The following is an 18,841-nucleotide window of genomic DNA, read 5'->3' on the forward strand; positions in this document are numbered from 1 at the left end:
TCCATCTGAATCCCTTCAGAAGAGATGACATGCCCAAGGTAATTTATTTTATGCATGAAAAATTCACTCTTTTTACCATTTACCAAGAGTTGATTTTGTTGTAGTAATTGTAGAACAATTTCCAAGTGTTGATGATGCTCCTCTTCATTCTTGCTAAAGACAAGAATATCATCAAAGAAAGTACCGACATATTGTCGATGCTCTCTAAAGATGCGCTCCATCATTCGATTAAAGGTGGCTGGTGCATTGGTTAATCCGAAAGGAACCACCAAGAATTCATAAAGACCGTATGAAGTGCGGAAAGCAGTTTTGTGTACGTCTTGTGGTATTACCCTAATTTGATGATAACCACTCTTTAGATCAATGCGGCTGAAAACCTTTGAGCCTCCTAGACGATCCAAAATGTCGTCAATTCTGGGAATAGGAAACCGATTCTTCACAGTGATTTTGTTGAGGGCTCGATAATCAATGCACATCCTGAATGTGCCATCTTTCTTTTGAACAAGAAGAACCGGTGAACAAAATGGTGAGCTACTTGGCCTAATTAGCCCACGGTTGAGTAGGTCTTCGACTTGCTTTCTGATTTCTTTTTGTTGAGGACGGCTCACACGGTATGGTGCTATATTAGGAGGAGAACTACCCGGAATAATATCAATATGATGGTCTTCTGGCCTTTCTGGGGGAAGCTGATAAGGAAGATCTTCCGAAAAACAATCTTTATACTTTTCCAAGAGCTGAAGTTGCATTCATATTATCTTTTACAAGAGCATTCATATTATCTTTTACATCAGTGACATAAAGCAAACAACATTGAACACAATCCTTAATTGCTCTAGAGACTTGCATATGGCTTACCATAGGTATGGTGTCTCTAGAAACTCCAGCTTGGATCTCGTACTTCTTGCCTTTTTTGGTAAGTTCTACCTTCTTTTTCTGAGAGAAGATGGTTGAATCTACTCTATGATTCCAGGGCATGCCAAGAATCACATCGCAACCATCAAGGTCTCCGATACAGAAGGTATCTTCGTCACTGTAGCCTTGAATTTGAAACTTGAGCTTGCCAATGTAGGGTATCACAGTCTTCACTGTGTCACCTTCATCAGCATTCAAAGCTTGGCGAACTTCTGTCGGAGTGTCCATCTCTTCATTCTTTAATCCAAGCTCTTTAGCTAATTGCAAGGAAATAATATTTTCATTCGCCCCAAGATCTATCAAGAATAGTGCTTGCTTACCTTGCAACTGTCCCCAAGCTTTTAATAATTTGCGTGTCTCTAGAGTGTGAGTTGTGTTTGCAACTACATCACTAATAGCATTGATTTTCACTGGCGACTTAGGCTTGTTGTCAGAAACCTTGCTTTGTCCCTTGTTTGGACATTGCTTCGCTATGTGGCCTGTTTGTCCACATTTAAAGCACTTCCCTTCTTTCATGAAGCGTTGCATTTCTTCTTCGGAAAGCTGCTTTACTTATGGGTATAGATTGGAGCGAAATTGAGGAGCATTAGGAGGTGCATAGGGCTTCATCTTCTTTTGATTTGATGGCTGCTTTTGCCACTGTTTTTGTCCTTCATTTGGGGCTGAATACTCCTCATCATCAGCTACTCTCTTCTTATCATTCTTTTGGAATGATTTGTTGCCATTGTGCTCCATTTCCCATGTCTCAGCATGGTCAATGAGTTCCCTTAGACTAGAACAATGATAATGATTAAGAGCAGTACGAAGTTTAAAATGCAAACCTCCTTGAAACTTCCTAAGCTTTTCCGAACTGCTGATCTTCTTCAAATGTTGGACCTTCAAAAGTAGCTCCCAAAATCTCTTGGTATAGTCACCAAGTGACTCATTTTTCTTTTGCCAAAGCAGATCGCATTCCATTTTTACATCTCTTTTGAAATGAACAGGAAGAAATTGGCTTTGTATCAGGCGAACAAAGGACCGCCATGATTTTGGGGCAGCATGATCATATTCCAACACCGTCCACCAAGTATGGGCTAAGTCGGTTAAATGTAAAGCTGCAAACTTAATCTTTTCTTTTTCTTTATACTTGTCACGACCATACAAAATTTGAAATTGACGAATAAACTTCAGAAGAAGATCAGGATTTCGAGAACCATCATACATACTGAACTTGATCTTCTTTTCAAGTTGAGATAGTGACTTAGTCTTCTTATTCTTCTTATGCCTTCGTCCATGCTCGGATCTTGAGGTTAAAGATGATGAAGTGCTTGATGGGGATAAAGATGGAGACGAGGGTGAAGAATGTCGACGCCTTTGACGATGATGAGGTCTTCCACGAGAAGGCTGAGACTCTTCATTACTAGAAGAGGATCCATCAGAATAGGCGCCAGATGACTTTGAAGAAGAGCAGGAGCTTCGACGCAATCTCTTTCTTTGTCTTGAAGTAGAATGGGACTGCCTCTTAGAAGTAGTTGGACTTCTTAATCGGCTCCTTTCATTGGTATGGCTTTGTCTCCTTGAAGTAGATGGGCTTCTTTCCTTGAATTCTTTGGGATTCTCAACTTTTTCTAGTTTGAGAAGTTGCTCACGAATTTGCTGATTCTCCTCTCTAAGACTTTGAGTGGCTTGAAGGATAGCACTCGATTGATCCATTGAGACTAAAGAAAAAAAATATACTCAAGCACTCAATGCAAGGGCTGAAAACAAACAAACTTATAGTTGTAAGCACTACCAGTGTTGGGGGTGAGGACCGAGCCAAAGCTCTGATACCACTGTAAATGCCCCGAACAACATAGTATGCTTAACAATTATGATATTCGCTTGTTTTCGAGATTTAATATAAAAGAGAATGAACACTTAAAGCTGAAAATGAAAATTACTCACAAAATTACAGCCATGAAAATGTAAAAGTAATGGAGACAAGATTGAGGGTTGAAGATGGGCAACCCCCCCCCGAAGGAATGCATTTCTGCTCAACCCAAGTCCCTTAGGGAAAAGCTCAGTTACAATCAACCTGACAGTGAGAAGAAGTAATTCTCACTCTCACAAGATCATGCAAAGATGTACAAACACACATGCATTATCTATTATGCAATGATAAGAACTGATTTCTTTACAGTATGAGAGAAGAAAAAGGGAAATTCAGCCTTTCTCCATCGTTGATCAGCAGTACATGGATAGGGCTTGCTTCTTGTAGCTAAAATGGAAGAAAAAGCTCGAGAAGGAGGTGTTGTGATGAATTTACAGGCTTGCTGTCATGTAAACAGCAGTGATAGAAGAGGGAATATGGAGGAATTTGATAATGAAGAAGTGGGGGATGATGATAGGAATGGATGGGGCCAGTTTCTCGCTATCTGTGGGTGCTGTACATGAGTTTACAGCAAAGAAAAATGATGATCAATGAAGAAAAACAAGCTCTTATTTATAGGAGAGGGGAGAGCTAGTACAAAAGGGGAAAGTGGAGTAGCACAAGACAAGTGTCCAGCCACATGTCATGAGATGTGACAAGTGGTGGGACACTTGGAAACTTGTGTGACAAGTGTCTTGACACTTGTCTCTTCTCTATGGCCTTCCTTTTTGGGTTGAATACTGTCAAGAATAGAAACAACCAAATTTAGTAAGCACAGTCAGAGTACAGAACTTACTATTTTTAGAATGACATCCCTATTTTTTAGGACTAGCATTTTTAGGCTAATTCGAGGCTCCTAAATTTTAGGGACCTCCTAAAACTTAGGAATCTCCTAAAATTTAGGGACCCCCCCAATATGGGTGTCATATGAAAGCTTTTTCCGTGTACATCGCAAAAATGGTATCCGAATCTTCATGTGACTTTCCTATGCAAAGAAATGTGCATTTCAAGCTTTCAGCCCACACATGCACATTATACAAGCATTTCATGATCATGCCATCTTGTTGATTGTAATTGTCTGTTCTAGTGGATCTAGCCCACACTTCAAGGCATCAATCCTTTCTGTGTGCGAGTCTAACCCTGATATGCGTGAGTTCTAGTCACAGGCGCCCAATCGGGTCATATAGGTGGAAGTGTGAACTATCTTTTCTCTAACCCACCGCGTGGGTCCACCATAACCTGTGACCACTCATCAGTGGCCAGCTCCAATGCACTTTTCTTTATATCTAATTAGTGCAAAGGAAATAAATTTAATAAATCATTATATAGACAAATTAATGAAAAAGGATACAAATTCTGTTTCTATAGAGTTGTGACACTATCACCCCCAAACCGATGGACAAACGGAGGGAGTTAATCACTTCATGGAAGTGTACCTTAGGCATTATTGTCATGGTACACAAGCTTTATGGGATCGTTGGATCCACCTTGCTGAATTTTGCTATAATAACACGTATCACATGAGTATAGGTATGTCCCCATTTGAAGCACTTTATGGGTACAAAGTCCAAATCCCATCAATTTTTTTTCATGAAGATATCAACCCCCAAACAAAGGAAGAGTTGGAAAGGATGGAGATGCTCATGAGACAATGTAAGGACAGCATAAGGAAAGCACAAGAAGTAATGAAAGCCTATGCCAATGAGAAGAGAAGACATTTGGACTTCAAAGTTGGAGATTGGGTGTTTCTTAAAGTGCCCAAGACACAGTATGCTTCATTGAAGGGTGGGAACACTAAGCTTGCTCACAGATTTTATGGACCATATTTGGTAGTGGACAAAGTTGGAGCTTATAAGCTCCAACTACCTTCTTCCACTAGAATACATGATGTATTTCATGTTTCACAGCTTAAAAAGTATGTTGGACCTGATGTGCAGGTATTGGAAGAGTTGCCATCAATGGATGAAGCAAGACTTGTCAATAGAGGAATCTTCTTGGCAACCATCCACTTATGTGAATGATTTTCCTTGGTTATTGCAGGATGATACATAACAGACTGTGCAGGGACTGTGCAGGGGCAGCTTGCTGTGAGATATTACTGTCAGCAATAAAACTATCCTGACTTTATCAAAAATTGATTTTGATGTTAAGGGGTGATGCTAGGGATTGTATACTTCATTTCTATACCTCATATGTGTCATTTGGACCACTGTATCAAAAGTTATGACAGTTTTTGTAAATCAGCCCTATTTGGACAGCAGCCAGTTTACTCACAGTTTGGTATACATAAGTTCTCTCTTACATGGAAAGTGCTTTCCTATCATATCGAAGCTACATGGGCATGATTACTATCATCCTTGGCATGGATTTTGTCCATTTATCCTTGGTTCTGAGGACAAAACCATCTTAGGACGGGATGGTTTGTCATGTAGGAAAATACCCTGATATTTTTGTGCTTTGGAATCATGCTAATTTCATACCTTGTAATTTCCAGCCCTTGTAAATTCAGCCCTTGCCTATGTAAATGTGCCCTTAACTTTGGAGATGAGGGGTTAGGATAAAGAAGGCAAGAGGCTAAGAGAAGACATCTTTTGGCTCATTCACTAAGTCTGGCTGTTCACTTTCTTGTTGTTAGCTTTCTTTTTGCTAGATGAAGCATCAGCCATGGCTGTCATGTATTTTTGGAACTCTCATCATTAATACATGGCAAGATGTCTAGGTGCAATAGTTCTCTTGTTATTTCATGTCTATTCCAGTTTTTAGTTAGATTTCTTTTCTTGGTTGAATGCTTCATTATAGTCTGCTCTACTGAACTCAATCTATGTGTACCTCTCTCTCTCACTGTTGAGGTCGCACATCAACTAAACCCTTTTGGCCTTCTTCTGCGCAGATTAGTTGCGTAGCTTGCAAGTAGGTCGTCACTGCTTACCAATTGCATAGCAGATCGTCACTGTCTGCAAGCAAGTGTTGTGGTTCTCTCTCTCTCTCTCTCTCTCTCTCTCTCTCTCTCTCTCTCTCTCTCTCCAATTATAGGTAATTGTATTAATAACTAAAGAATGACAAGAGTCATAGTGAAGTAGCAAAAGAAACTGCCACATTCCAGGCAATGAAATTCTCCCTCAAGAGAAGGCTAGCATGCTGAATAAGATCCAACTGCAAATGGAGAAGACTAGAACATGACTCTTTTTTTTGGTAATAGGTAGTTGTCAAGCCTTCCAACAATGAACAATCACACAAAAACCTTTCCAACAGCTGGCTCATATATTATTTGAAGATAGCATGACTTAGAAATGACTCTCTCTTTTTCGTAATAGGTAATTGCATTAATTACAAAAGGTACAAGTATAAGGTTGCAAGATTACAAGATGCATGATGGCTCTAGTCCATCGTGCATAGAAAATACAAAGTCATGAGAGGAGACTGCCATATGGCAAGGAACTAAGTCATCTCTGTCCAACATATCAACATGATGTAAAAGGTAAAGTTGCAACTAGAGAAGTCCCTTAAGCTTAACAACATGACGTTGAATGCCCAAGGCAGCATCAAAAATGAATGCATGGCAAGTGACCCAAATATGCCAGCAACCCCAAAATCTAAAGAACTGAATCAAGATCTTCATATGAGGTTGTGGCAGACCATGGTATTTAGCTTTACCAAAGACCCAGTCAGTGAAGAGGACGCATCCTTGTCCCTACCACCACAAGCCAAATGTTCGAGAGAAAGGCCCACATCTTCTAAGCAAAAGGGCACGAGATGAATCTGTGACAAGAAGATTCAACCATAGTGGTACAGAAGAAACAATTCCCATATGAAATACCACTGAGTTGAAGAGCTGACACAAGGGGGAGGCCCCCACCAACATTCTCCAAATGAATACCTTGCATTTGAATGGCAACTTATTGCTCCATCCCTCCATTATTGTCCATTTCCACCAGGCTTTAGATTTGCACAATCCCTAAAGAGTGCTTTGGTGGCCGCTCTCTCTCTCTCTCTTTTTTTCGTAAAAGGTAATTGTATTAATTACGAAAAAAAGGTACAAGTTTACATGATTACAAGATACATGATGGCTCTAAGCCATCGAGTTACAAAAGTCATGGCAAAGACGCAAAGGCAATTGCCATATGCCAGGGAAGTAAGTCCTCCCGAGGGAGTAAGTCAGAGTGTCGAATGAGATCTAACTGCCAATGCAGGAGACCTCTAAGCCTCACAATATGTCCCGGAACATTAGAGGCCGAATCAAAAAGAAAGGCTCTCTCTATCTCTCTCTCTCTCTCTCTCTCTCTCTCCCCTAGAAAAAAGTTTTCTATGTCCACCACACTTCCAAGATTGCCTTAACAATACTGCTCAAAAAAGAGAAGTCATGGAGTATTCAGAGGGATGACCCACAGGAGGACTGTTTTCAAGACCCACTGTGCATGGGTAAGCTGTTTCAAAGAAGAGCAAACAGTGTGAACAACAATGCATAATCTAAATTTTCTGAATATAGTTTCATGGCATGGTCAGTATGGAAAAATAAGGTCATTCTGGACACCTTGCATGAGCTCATTATGTTCTGCCAGTGTGAGTAAAATGTGCAGGCAAAAGGTTCTCTCCAAAATTCCACCTGTTCAAATGGGTAGAAATTCTCAACCTTCCTCTTGCTACATACACCGTGCAACGCTGATTCAAGCAGCCGCCATCATAAATGAGAAAATAAGCCAAAAAATCCCCCATCAAAATCATCCCATCCCACCTGAGAAATATTACTCACGATAGCACAGCCTATAAAACAAGCCTTTATATGTCTCACACATCAATCTGCCTAACTTGGGGATTGCATAAAAAGGGCCTTTTCTGGCCAATGCATTAGAGATTTAAAAGGCTGCAAATACTGTGTTTATCAGATCCTGCTGAGAATACTAAAGCATAAAATTGGCTTATGGTTGCTCGAAAGGGCTCTCTTGTGATTTTCCATTCAAAGAGGCTCAATTTAAGGGGAAAACCAAAGACGGAAACACTTAATGAAGATAGTGGAGTATACACCCAAGGCACTTAAGCACTAGGTGGTAAGTCATCACATGCACCTAGGATGGGGTCCATGGCTGACCCACACTAGAGCATCCAAGGGGGTCAGCAGCCCCCCTGGCAGATGTCCAGGGACACCTACCCCAGCCTAACAGTATATATGAAACATTCCATAGAATATTCCCTAGAGTACCAGATTTCCTATGCCTGGGTGGTGCCAGCAGGTTGGTTGTCAGAATGCAACAATGGTAAGCCAAGATGAACTGCCCATGCGCATCTATTAGTAGCCAATCTCCAGCCTATATATACACAAGAAATGCTACTCTCCAACATGTCATGGCTGTTGAGCACTCAAACCTTCTACTCTCAAGGTCCTCCACTATCTAGCATTTGTCTCAATCACCATCAGAACTGATAGAGAAAACAGGTCAAAAGAACCTTCAGCCATCAATTGTATCAGTTTGTCATTAAATAATTTTTTATTCTATAGTGCATTTGTGTGCATTATTATCACCAAGCTCATCTGAAGTCGGTGGAGTTGATTATTGTTACATGAGAGTGGCATGACTGTAAGCCATAGAAGAGCAATAAGATTTCAAGGTCTGCAGGTGATTCTTGTGTCACAGTGTTAAAAGTATTCGCTAGCCTGAGCATTCATTCTAAGGCTGCCCCTTGACCTCAACAATGGCTTAAAGAGTGACAATCCAAGGGTGAAATCATAATTTTATTCTTCTGCAGTATGTGCATGGGTCAGCCACAGGAGAACCATTTTCAAGTCCGATTCTTCACGCAAACCATGCCATGCTATCTCAAGATGAACAAATATTGTGTAAATGCAATCTAGGGATCAGTACATGCTTAGGTACTTTATGCATCAACTTCTTGCCAACAATTATTATCTAAATTGCCTCAATAATCAGCTTTATCCTATCCTTGGTTTATGGCATGGCCCGAAGATACACCATTGTGGATATCTAGCAAATATGGATATATGAAGTATTAGGGGCATCCTGGACCTTCTGTGAATTGTTACAAGCATTAGTAAGATGTACTGGCAAAAGGCTCACTCTCAACTTTTTAGTCCATTTACATAAATGGATAGATATCCCCAAACATCCCCTTGCTATATATGAAGCATTAGAGGCATCTTGGACCTTCTGTGAATTATTAAAAGCATTAGTAAGATGTACTGGCAAAAGGCTCACTCTCACCTTTTAAGTCCACTTAAATAAATGGATAGATTTCCCAAACTTCCCCTTGCTATATACAGCATCGAATACTGCTAAAAGAGCTAGACGCTATTCAAAAATGAATAAGACAAAAACCACTTAGGAACACATTTGCACACCACTAGGCTAATCACATCCCACCTGAGAAATACTAGCAATGATAGAATGCCTAGAATAAGGATACATACTTTTAAATCCTGTTTAGTAAGATGTACTGGCAAAAGGCTCACTCTCACCTTTTAAGTCCACTTAAATAAATGGATAGATTTCCCAAACTTCCCCTTGCTATATACAGCATCGAATACTGCTAAAAGAGCTAGACGCTATTCAAAAACGAATAAGACAAAAATCACTTAGGAACACATTTGCACTCCACTAGGCTAATCACATCCCACCTTAGAAATACTAACAATGATAGAATGCCTAGAATAAGGATACATACTTTTAAATCCTGTAATGGCTCCGAGGCAAGCATTGAATTCCCTAATTTGTGTGTTGCAAAGGTCCCCGCATACTCTCATGAACACTCTCACGAATGTGCTGGAGATTTAAGGGATGCAAATAGTGTGTTCGCTACTTCTTGCTAAAACTCGTTCTATGTAGTTGGGCCATTGGAACTCGCCTTGATAATACAAAGAACATTGGAGAGATATCACATTGTTTACATTCTTTTACTCGTGCTTGAATGTATGCAGGCTATACTTTCTTCAATATAATGTGCATCTCACCGTGTATCAGAGATCAAAAAAAGTACTTCAATGGCCATACAAAGAAGCATTTTAAAAGTTTCTCCATAAATCCAGGACAAAGAGTATTTAGAGAGAATTATAGATATAGCATCAAAATAGTAAGGCTTTGGCAGCTTACTTCCTTTTTACCAAAAGTAAAATGAAAGGGTTCTTTATGTTGCAATGGAGAAAAATCCTCCTGGTTCTTCCTTTTCCAGCTCAACCTGGTTAATATAACATGTTAAATATATAATTGCAAAATCAGCTTACACAATGTGTTAGCTCTGATGTACTAAACCATTATGCCAAGAAGAAAAACCCCCCAACGTTATGTCCTGTAATTTGGACTCTCGATTTCAAAGAAGTCTTCTAGTTATAATGAAAGATTAAAAGATCCATACTTCATAGAATGCTTCTCTGACCTACTTCACACCAAGTCGCAGTATTGAGATTGCACATGGCAGACAAGGTTACATTTACTACCAGCTGGGATTTTTAAAAACATGGAGTTTTCCACAACCCTAGCCAATACTTCAAAGTTCACATTCACTGGGAAAAGCAGTTACATCAAGATGCAAGCATTATATTTGATCAGTGCCATAGGCTATCAAATATTACTTTACATATTTTTGAAATGATTCAAAAAATGTTGCATATAATCAGAGCATTTTGATCATCATTTCTTACCAGACTCTAACTTCATACGGTTGTCTGGGTGTTTCCCACCCCTCACCCTCCCTTAGAATCTGTGAGCAGTTAAAACACAATTCCTTAATTGCCATGTAATTATGATCATTGCAAAAGCTCACAAATATCTTCATGGTAGGGCCTTTTTTAAAGTTTGAAATAGTTTCATATGTTTATGAAATGCTCAAGTATGAAACATCTTTCCTAACCTTATAATATGGGTTTCTTATTGGCAACTATGCCTAGATGAAAGAAACCAGTATGCTGCTTCAAATTCACTTAGAGCTAGATTTACTTTAAATTGAATAGAGATTGCTAGTGAACACGTGCTTCTATTATGATCCTCAAATTCACTAAGAGCTAGCTTTAATGTAGATTGAATAAGCATACAAATAGTCTACGCTTCCAGGATATAAAATTCACAAATGTACAAAATTAGCATGTCAGGATTTATTTCATAAATATATAAAAACATGAACTAAAAGCATCAATATGAATAAAGTCTACCACATGCTCACTGTTTACTTACCAATGTCAAAGCAGCAATTCCTATATTTCTTCCACCAACAAATTAGTTGAACCTAGGCCACTCACAACCCGGTAGTGAGACATCCAATCAAAGGGACGTAGTAATGGTGGTCATCATTAAGCCCTGACAAACTCTCATAAGCCTCTCCACAACTATAAACAGATGGCAAATCTGGTGGCTAACGGATTCAACAAGTCTACGTCATTGTTAGCCTTGTGACAAGCATGGACTCTAGGACTCTTAAGAACAAACTTCACGGTTCTCCTTCAAGTCTTGAAGATCACATCTATCCATGAAATTTTCCCAAGATCCTCCATCAACAAATTCCAAAAATGTGATGCAAATGGAATCTACACAATCTTGTTTAACTCTCTAGCATTAACTACATTATTTACACCAATCTCCAAAAACAGAAGCCAAATATGCCTATAGATACGCTCACCTTCAATAGACTCAGGTGCCTTCAAGTGAGGATACTAATATTATACATGGATCTCTTCCTTCATCCCTCACATAAAATAGTCTATCTACATTTAGCCGGAGTGTCCTCTCAGTATTACATCTCTACCTCCCCAGCTTGGCTCTTTGTAGCAAGCTGACACTGTTAGATAATCCATCCAGCTAATGGCTCAAAACACATGTTCTGCCCACAACATGAAAAGCACATGTTTGCATCTAAATCCACATCACTGTTGGCACTACTTGAAGAACCACTAGCTTTACATCCTCAATCCAGCTTTAGGCACTAAGGTAGAAGTCAGCCACCGAGCGCATTCATCTTCATGCCTCTTGCTCACCAAAAGGTGTTCGCATCTCCACAGGTCAAAGCTCACAAAAACACCACCATGCACGGGAGCAATAATCAATTATCCATGACTTTACCACTCACATTGTAAAGATTAAAGATGCGTCTTGACTTTGGCCACATTCCCCATCTAAATTAAGGCCAATGACAATATATGCATTACAACAACTTTGAGCTACCACTATCTCCATAATTGTTCATGATACTTGTATGACTCCATTCACTATCCCTGATCATGGTGCACCTTGCTCCAAACAAAGAGAACTACCTGCAGTTAGGGAATAGAAAGCAAGAGAGAAGCATGGAACGAGAAATGGTGTGATGGATAAAAGCTTGAATAAACCTACATATTGGCATAGATAGGAATGAGCACAAAAGGAGATGAGCTCATAAACTGCAAAATAAAACACACAACAAAAAAACATAAACAATTTTGGTGCTCATGTCCCCTTCATTTGATGGTCTTGGAACGTGCTTCAGAGTTTCTGAAATGGTTCAGTTTCAATTTTTTGACTTTCAAGCAGGCAAAATGCCAATTTGGGACTCAGATATACAAATTTTCCTTATTTGGGGCCTGAACAATTTGTTTATCTGGAAAGAAAGTCAATCCCACAGTCTTTTCTTTTTTCAAAGAAAAAAATCCATTACTAAATTCTTATTTTTCAGACAAGGCATGTATACAAACTTCACAAAGGCAAACATCCCTTCCATTAGCAACACAGACTAATATAGTGCCTATTTCCGTTACAAGTTACAGTTACTACTAGCACATTGCACCTTCTATCTAGATATAGCTGAACAAAAGCTTTGAAGTACATACTCGATATATGTGATGTTCTTAGAGATTCCTGTTTTGAACCACCAAGGAGGACAAGATTTATCATTAATGTGGTTTCCAACATGTCCTCTTTTAGATAATAACCACAATAGTAAAAAGCACCAATCATATCATGCAAAACTTGCTTTTGTAGGTGTTGAAAAGGAAGCAAAAATACATAATTCTCTACAAATCTTTTCTTTGATTGGCCACTTCTTGCACCTCCTGAATATGATGCCCTAGCTTCCTGCGATAGCAACAATTGCTTTCTTCTTGGTTCTCCTTCCCGTTGTCCTACAAATGGAGCTAATTCTCCAATTTGGTCCTTACTCTTGGGTTTTGTTGAGTTAGGTGACTTGAAATGGATTGTTTCACCTTAACTTCCCTTGCAGTTTCCCCAAGCATGCATGATTTTTAACTTGTTAAAGATATTTCCATTTTTACTCCTCTTCAACAAGAAGCCCCATCAGCTCTTGAAATGATGGTGGAGTAGTGCTCCCTCATAGGCACACATTGGCCTCTACTGCATCCTAAGCTTATTCTAATGTTTCACAACAGCTGATGAACTGTAAGACCAAGCATAGACATTCCAATGTATCTCAATATTGCTTGATTGGTAATAAAAACATTTCATACATAATCAAGTCAGCATCAAGCAATAAAATCCTTTCATACATAATCAAGTCAACAAGATGGCAAGAGTATGGTCAAAATCTTAATTAGCCCTTAAACCCAAACCAAACTTTCTAGAGAACAACCAAAGTGTCTATGTCCCATGAGCCAAAACACTAAATTTGTGAGACTCCTCATTTGTAAATAGAAAGCTGCCCACCATTCAGCCCCAACCTTGCCTTGCAAATTGTTGGCACCCTCTTCACCACTCTCTACACCACTTTCCAAGTGGAAACGTCACTTCATGGTGCTATCCATCAGCTAGGCCCCTACATCAGCCGACATTCACCTTTTGAGCACAGCCCACTGCCTGGAACCATAGTTGTTAGGTACGAAAGGTATGATACAATACAGTACGATAAAATAAGGTACTAAATGGTACCTTATATTTTCATAAGGTACACCATGATATTAGTACAAAAAGAAAATTTAACTTGATTTTTAAAAAAACTACAAAACATTACATGATAGAACACACGTTTAAAGTGGAAATTGCCATTTGATTACAAAATAAGATACATAGATGACTATCAAAAGAGCCTTAAAATGCGACTTGCTATGGAGATCCATCCACTTGTACATAAGTGATTGCTAGCTCTACCTTCATTGGGCTACCAAATACTATTGAATAGTCCTCACTCAAATTTGATGGTGCTACTCAATATTGTTGAATAGTCCTCGCTCTAATTTGTTGGCACCTCCCATTTCAGACACAATTCTCTATCCAGTTGTACTTATTTGGCATGAATTACATCACAGTTGGATAAGAGCACACTTTGCTCATGTGTGGAATGGATTCAATACTTTTGCATACCACTTTTCGAGCCATGGCACTACAATTGAGCTACATTTCATTCAAGTTACAATCTTCGTCATTTTTATACATTAATGATGGATCAATGATCATAGTGCAAAGTGGAATCTGGATACAATGATAGTAGATACAAAAAGAGAGAGACCTATGAATCTATGAAGAGGCATCGCTATCATCATCATCATCAAAACCATTTGAGTGCTCATCGAGAGATTTTGAAGATGACTCCTCGACATCAGATGATGAGACACTCTCATACTCATCCTCACTAATGAGGTTACCATCATCATCAAATGATGACTCCCTAGATGCCCACTCTGTAGGCAAGGGGGTGATGTCATCATGAGGCACAAGATGGGAGCTACTAGAGCCCCGCCTTACATATGTCTGCAAGCGACTCATGACTCAAACCATCCCTCCTCGATCTCAGAGGGCGCTAAATGACCATACCAATACTGCCACCTACTCACACTACTCGCCCACGAGCACATTGACTGCGAGTGTCACAAGTATCTACTATTGTAAGCTCTCTATAGAGCTCCGTAAGGATTATCTCCTCCTCCACATCAACCTCCTGATGTACACTTGAAGAGTATTGCCCATCAAATTAAATATATCAACATTCACCTACACAATGGACATAAGATTCTAAATGTTCAAGTCTAAATTCTAAAGTATTTAAAGCAACAAATTTTAAATTTTATGATTAAGTGTTTACCTACCTTAGACTATCCACGCTCATCATAGCCCTCGTCATGTGCAAGTTAGTGCGGCACTAGACTAGCCGCTCTAACTATCATGTGCTAAGCTGATTGCAAATCTTTGTGTGAATAAGAGAATAGACACTCCAGTTTCTCTTACCTGTACTCATAGAGCAATCCTCAGCAAGGACTCTCATGGCTAAGGATTGAACGATCTCCATCATATATTCAAAGTTTTACCACCAAAATAGAAACTTCACACAAATAACTCTCTCCTCCAACAAGTGGGAGAAGTAAAAGCCACATGTCATCGCTAATCTGCATAGCATCCTAGCTCCTCCACCACTACCTTGGGATCATCCACGGGGACCACAAGGGTCAAATATGCAAGCTGGTCTGAACAAAGCCCTCTATTGTGCATGACTGCTAGCGACTTATAGGCCAAATTTAACAGTGCTACAAAACCATGGATAGGCTTATGCATCCATGCCCATCGCCTCTCTATTATCTCTAGAACATATGCAAGATATGTCTCTATGATCCCCATGCAAGCACATGCCTCCACCAATGCCACTCTAAAGAAGTGAATGAGAAGGCGCACGGTGGACCCTCGCAATCACTCATACGTAACACCATATAAAAGAGAGACACAACAATGAAAATGGCATGCACTTTCTACAAAAACTGCTCATTGAGGCCCGAGCGCCACATTGCTTTGGCTTCCTTTGTCTTATCCTCATCCCACTCATTCCATAGATTGGACACCATTATCTAGCGCAAGGTAGACTACATCTCATAAAGGCACTCGAGCAATAACTAGATGTAAGAAAACCGACTTGAAGAAGACTTCTTCAACTTGAGTGTGCTATGCTCATGATACATCACAAGCACCTTTACCTTTACCATAAAAAAGGTGAAAATCGATGTAGCTTCATGGACTACCCTCTTCATCCACTTCAGCTTCCCAATGTCCTCCATGAGCAAATTCAAACCATGGCGTGCACATGGAGTCCACACAATCCTAGGAAACTCGGCCTCAAGCAAACGGCCCATGCACTGGCATTTGATGCATTGTTGGTAACAACTTGCACCACATTCGAGGGGCCCACATACAACCACAAATTACAAGTTACTAACAATACTTAGAAGTTAAAGAGAGAAAAAGAAAGTTGAGTCTCAAAAAATTCAACTTCCAAGATTCAAGAGTCAAGCAAGAGACGGTTGGCAAAAGAGAGAATCGAGATAGATATTAGAGAGAATAGGGAGATAGATGGTTATGAATAAATTATAATGAAAGAAATTGACACAAATTCAAAAGACAATGTATATCTCAATGATAGCTTGCTGAATGTGGTAGTAGATGAATGCGCTCAACGTTTTCCTCTCACTCTTGCTGGTTTCTACGGCCTGCAAAAAGTAAGTGCCAATTGAACATAAGACAAGTATGTTGATGATACCCTGTTTCTTACAATCACTCCATCTGTCAATGAGAATGGAGCAACCATATTTTATCCATACAGCCTCAATGGGATCAAGGACTCTATCAATCCTCTTCGTCTCTTCATCAATATTTTCGTCCTTATATCATTATATGTGAGAGGCCAGTCTATCCTTCATAGGAACTAGCATTGGCAATGGCTTTTACCATTTTCTTTCATTGCTCTTGCTTTAGGATATTGAATGCAAGATTGCACTCAATCACCATGCGTACAATTTCAACATCCACCAAGTCATTGCCTTTCTCTAAGAAAGAAACCGACCCAAGCACATGAGCAGGAGCTTGAGACAAAAAGGATTGCCTCGCTAATCCCACAGGAACCCCCACTCTGTCTTTTGCAAGAGCTGAATAAAGATGTGGAGCCCCCGCCACCAATGGTAGAGACCTCTCCCGCATCCATTCAAGAAATGCCCACATTCGATGTTTACTCATTAGTAGGCATAGGAGTTGGTGATGATACGCCACTTCCTCCTCCTCTAGTGCATCCCCTCTCATCTTGGCAAGAATCTCATCCGTGATATTTAGAGGCATGGAGCAAATTCCCCCCAGGGGTCTTGAAAAGATGTTGGAGAAGCCCAGTCACACCACTTGTATAGCCCTTCCCGTAATACTTGTACGTCCAATGGTGGAAGTTGGACTTCTTTGTGTCCCTCTCCATATGGATGGCATACAAATTAAAGACCTCGTGCTTCTCACAAGTCATGATGCCAATGTAGGATAGAGAGGTCAGAGAGAGAGAGAGAGAGAGAGAGAGAGAGAGAGAGAGAGAGTATATTAACGTCTCTAAAAGGCCAATGTGGCCTATGAGACCAAAACAGTACATACAATGATGATGGTGTGTTTCTCATCTAGAACGAGAAGAAAGATGAAAAACATGCCTATAAGACTGAAAAGGAAATGAAATGAAATGAAATAGTGTCCCATAAAAGGGAAACATGTCAGTGATCTGAAAGTGAGAGTAGAGAAAGGAAAACTCTCCATCAATGATATGTCTGTTCTCTAGGGAAGTGTATCTCTGCATAGCTAAGGCGTCTTGGCATCTGTCTCCTGTGGCGCTCAATGATGGCTTTAATTTGTCTGTGGTGTGGATGTCTAGGCCTTCGTCCGGGTGGACATGGGCGCCTAGACCGGCTAAGTGCCACTGCTCTATCCAAAGGGACACCTACAGAAGATGAGGTCCAATGATGATGTATTCCTATAGGCTGTGTGGCAGTAGTAGTGGTATCTGCCATACTCTGTCGTGTATCCATGAAAAAGTCAGTGACTGCTCTCTGTCTATGTGAGCCGAGCTGTGGGGGCCTCCTACTCCGTAGAATTGTTGCTCTGCGCCTCTGGAGCTCCAAGAGGAAAAATCCCAAGCATCTCTGATCCTCATACTGCATGATCCGTCTCAGGGGTCCAAAACCCTCTCGAAACAGACAGTGGTATCTACCTCGTATGTCGTAATATACAGTGCATCTGCAGATGTAGTGTTCCTCTGTCTCTGGCTCTCTGTCGCATAGTGGGCATATGCGTTCTTCTGTCTGTATACCCTCCCATCTGCCTGTCTCAATCCTCAGGTGGTGGGATGAGGTGCGGATCTGACCAATAGTTGTGCGTAGTCCATGAGGCAGCTGTGTGTCCATGTAATTGGGTCGGGTGATGAAACCATCCTCAGATACCTGGAGGAAGTGGGTCTGGTAGTGTGCCATCCTCGTGCCATGGGGCGAGGGGGGTCGGATCCAGGTCTTCTCCGTATCTAACTTCAGTATGTCTGCTCTGATCACATGGTTTAGCTCTGATCGGCTTAGGTCAAGTGTAGGGCAATCCAGGCTATAGTCAAAGGGGGGTAGTCTGTCAATCTACAGACCATGTAGACGCATCCATGTGCTCATCTGAGCATACCAACAGTGTCTGTCACCGTCTGCTACTAGTTGTCTAGAAGAGGCCAGGGCTAGCTGTGGGTATCTATCTTGGGGGAGCTCCCATAGTCTATGTATGAAAGTCACTGCCTGAACCAAGGCCTCAGCCACCATGGGTGATGCCCCCAACTCAGCTCTGATAATCTCATGTGGGGTCGAGCTCTTCGCTCGTATCATGCGTGAGATCATCATGACCAGTGGTCTTTCCATATGCTCCCATCCATCTCAAAGAGAGAGAGAGAGAGAGAGAGAGAGAGAGAGAGAGAGAATCAGATGCTTATGTCTTGAAAGTTGAAAGAGAGGGAGAGGGTTGGGGTAAGGTTGAAAGAGCAAGAGTGAGATAGGGGATGGGAGAGCTTGAACCTTTATCCTTGAGAGGGTGCAAAAAAGAGGAAAGAGTGAAAGGCTAGAGCTTCACGAAATCAAGGGAGCTAGGGGAGGAGTGAACAGCTGAAAAAGGGACGGGGCTGAAGTGTTCAAGGCTTCCCACCCCCTTAAAGTGCCACGCAAGACGAAACAAACCCAAAAATCTGCAGGAACATGCAGGAATGCACCAAACGTGGTCGCCGGAAATGGTCAATTCGACCGTACAAATTTGTATGGAAGCATGCCGTATCGTATGTTATGATCAGTACCATACGACGTACAAAGGCAAC

At 40.6% G+C, this 18,841-nt stretch overlaps 1 protein-coding gene across 2 annotated transcripts in view; it reads right to left on the reverse strand.

Moving 5' to 3' along the window:
* PAS1 (FKBP-type peptidyl-prolyl cis-trans isomerase family protein) overlaps window positions 1–18,841 on the reverse strand; it is a 268,332-nt gene that overhangs the window by 142,184 nt on the left and 107,307 nt on the right. For both annotated transcript variants that reach the window (XM_087688278.1, XM_087688279.1), the window contains exons 7-8: window positions 10,449–10,507; window positions 9,901–9,985 (exon numbers count right to left, since the gene is read on the reverse strand). In XM_087688278.1, the coding sequence (XP_087544404.1) occupies window positions 9,901–9,985; window positions 10,449–10,507 (144 nt within the window). The remainder of the gene's footprint in view (window positions 1–9,900; window positions 9,986–10,448; window positions 10,508–18,841) is intronic.

Source organism: Lygodium microphyllum, chromosome 11 (assembly GCF_053477565.2).
Source record: "Lygodium microphyllum isolate KBCC chromosome 11, Lygodium_microphyllum_v1.1.10, whole genome shotgun sequence".
Lineage (NCBI taxonomy): Eukaryota > Viridiplantae > Streptophyta > Polypodiopsida > Schizaeales > Lygodiaceae > Lygodium > Lygodium microphyllum.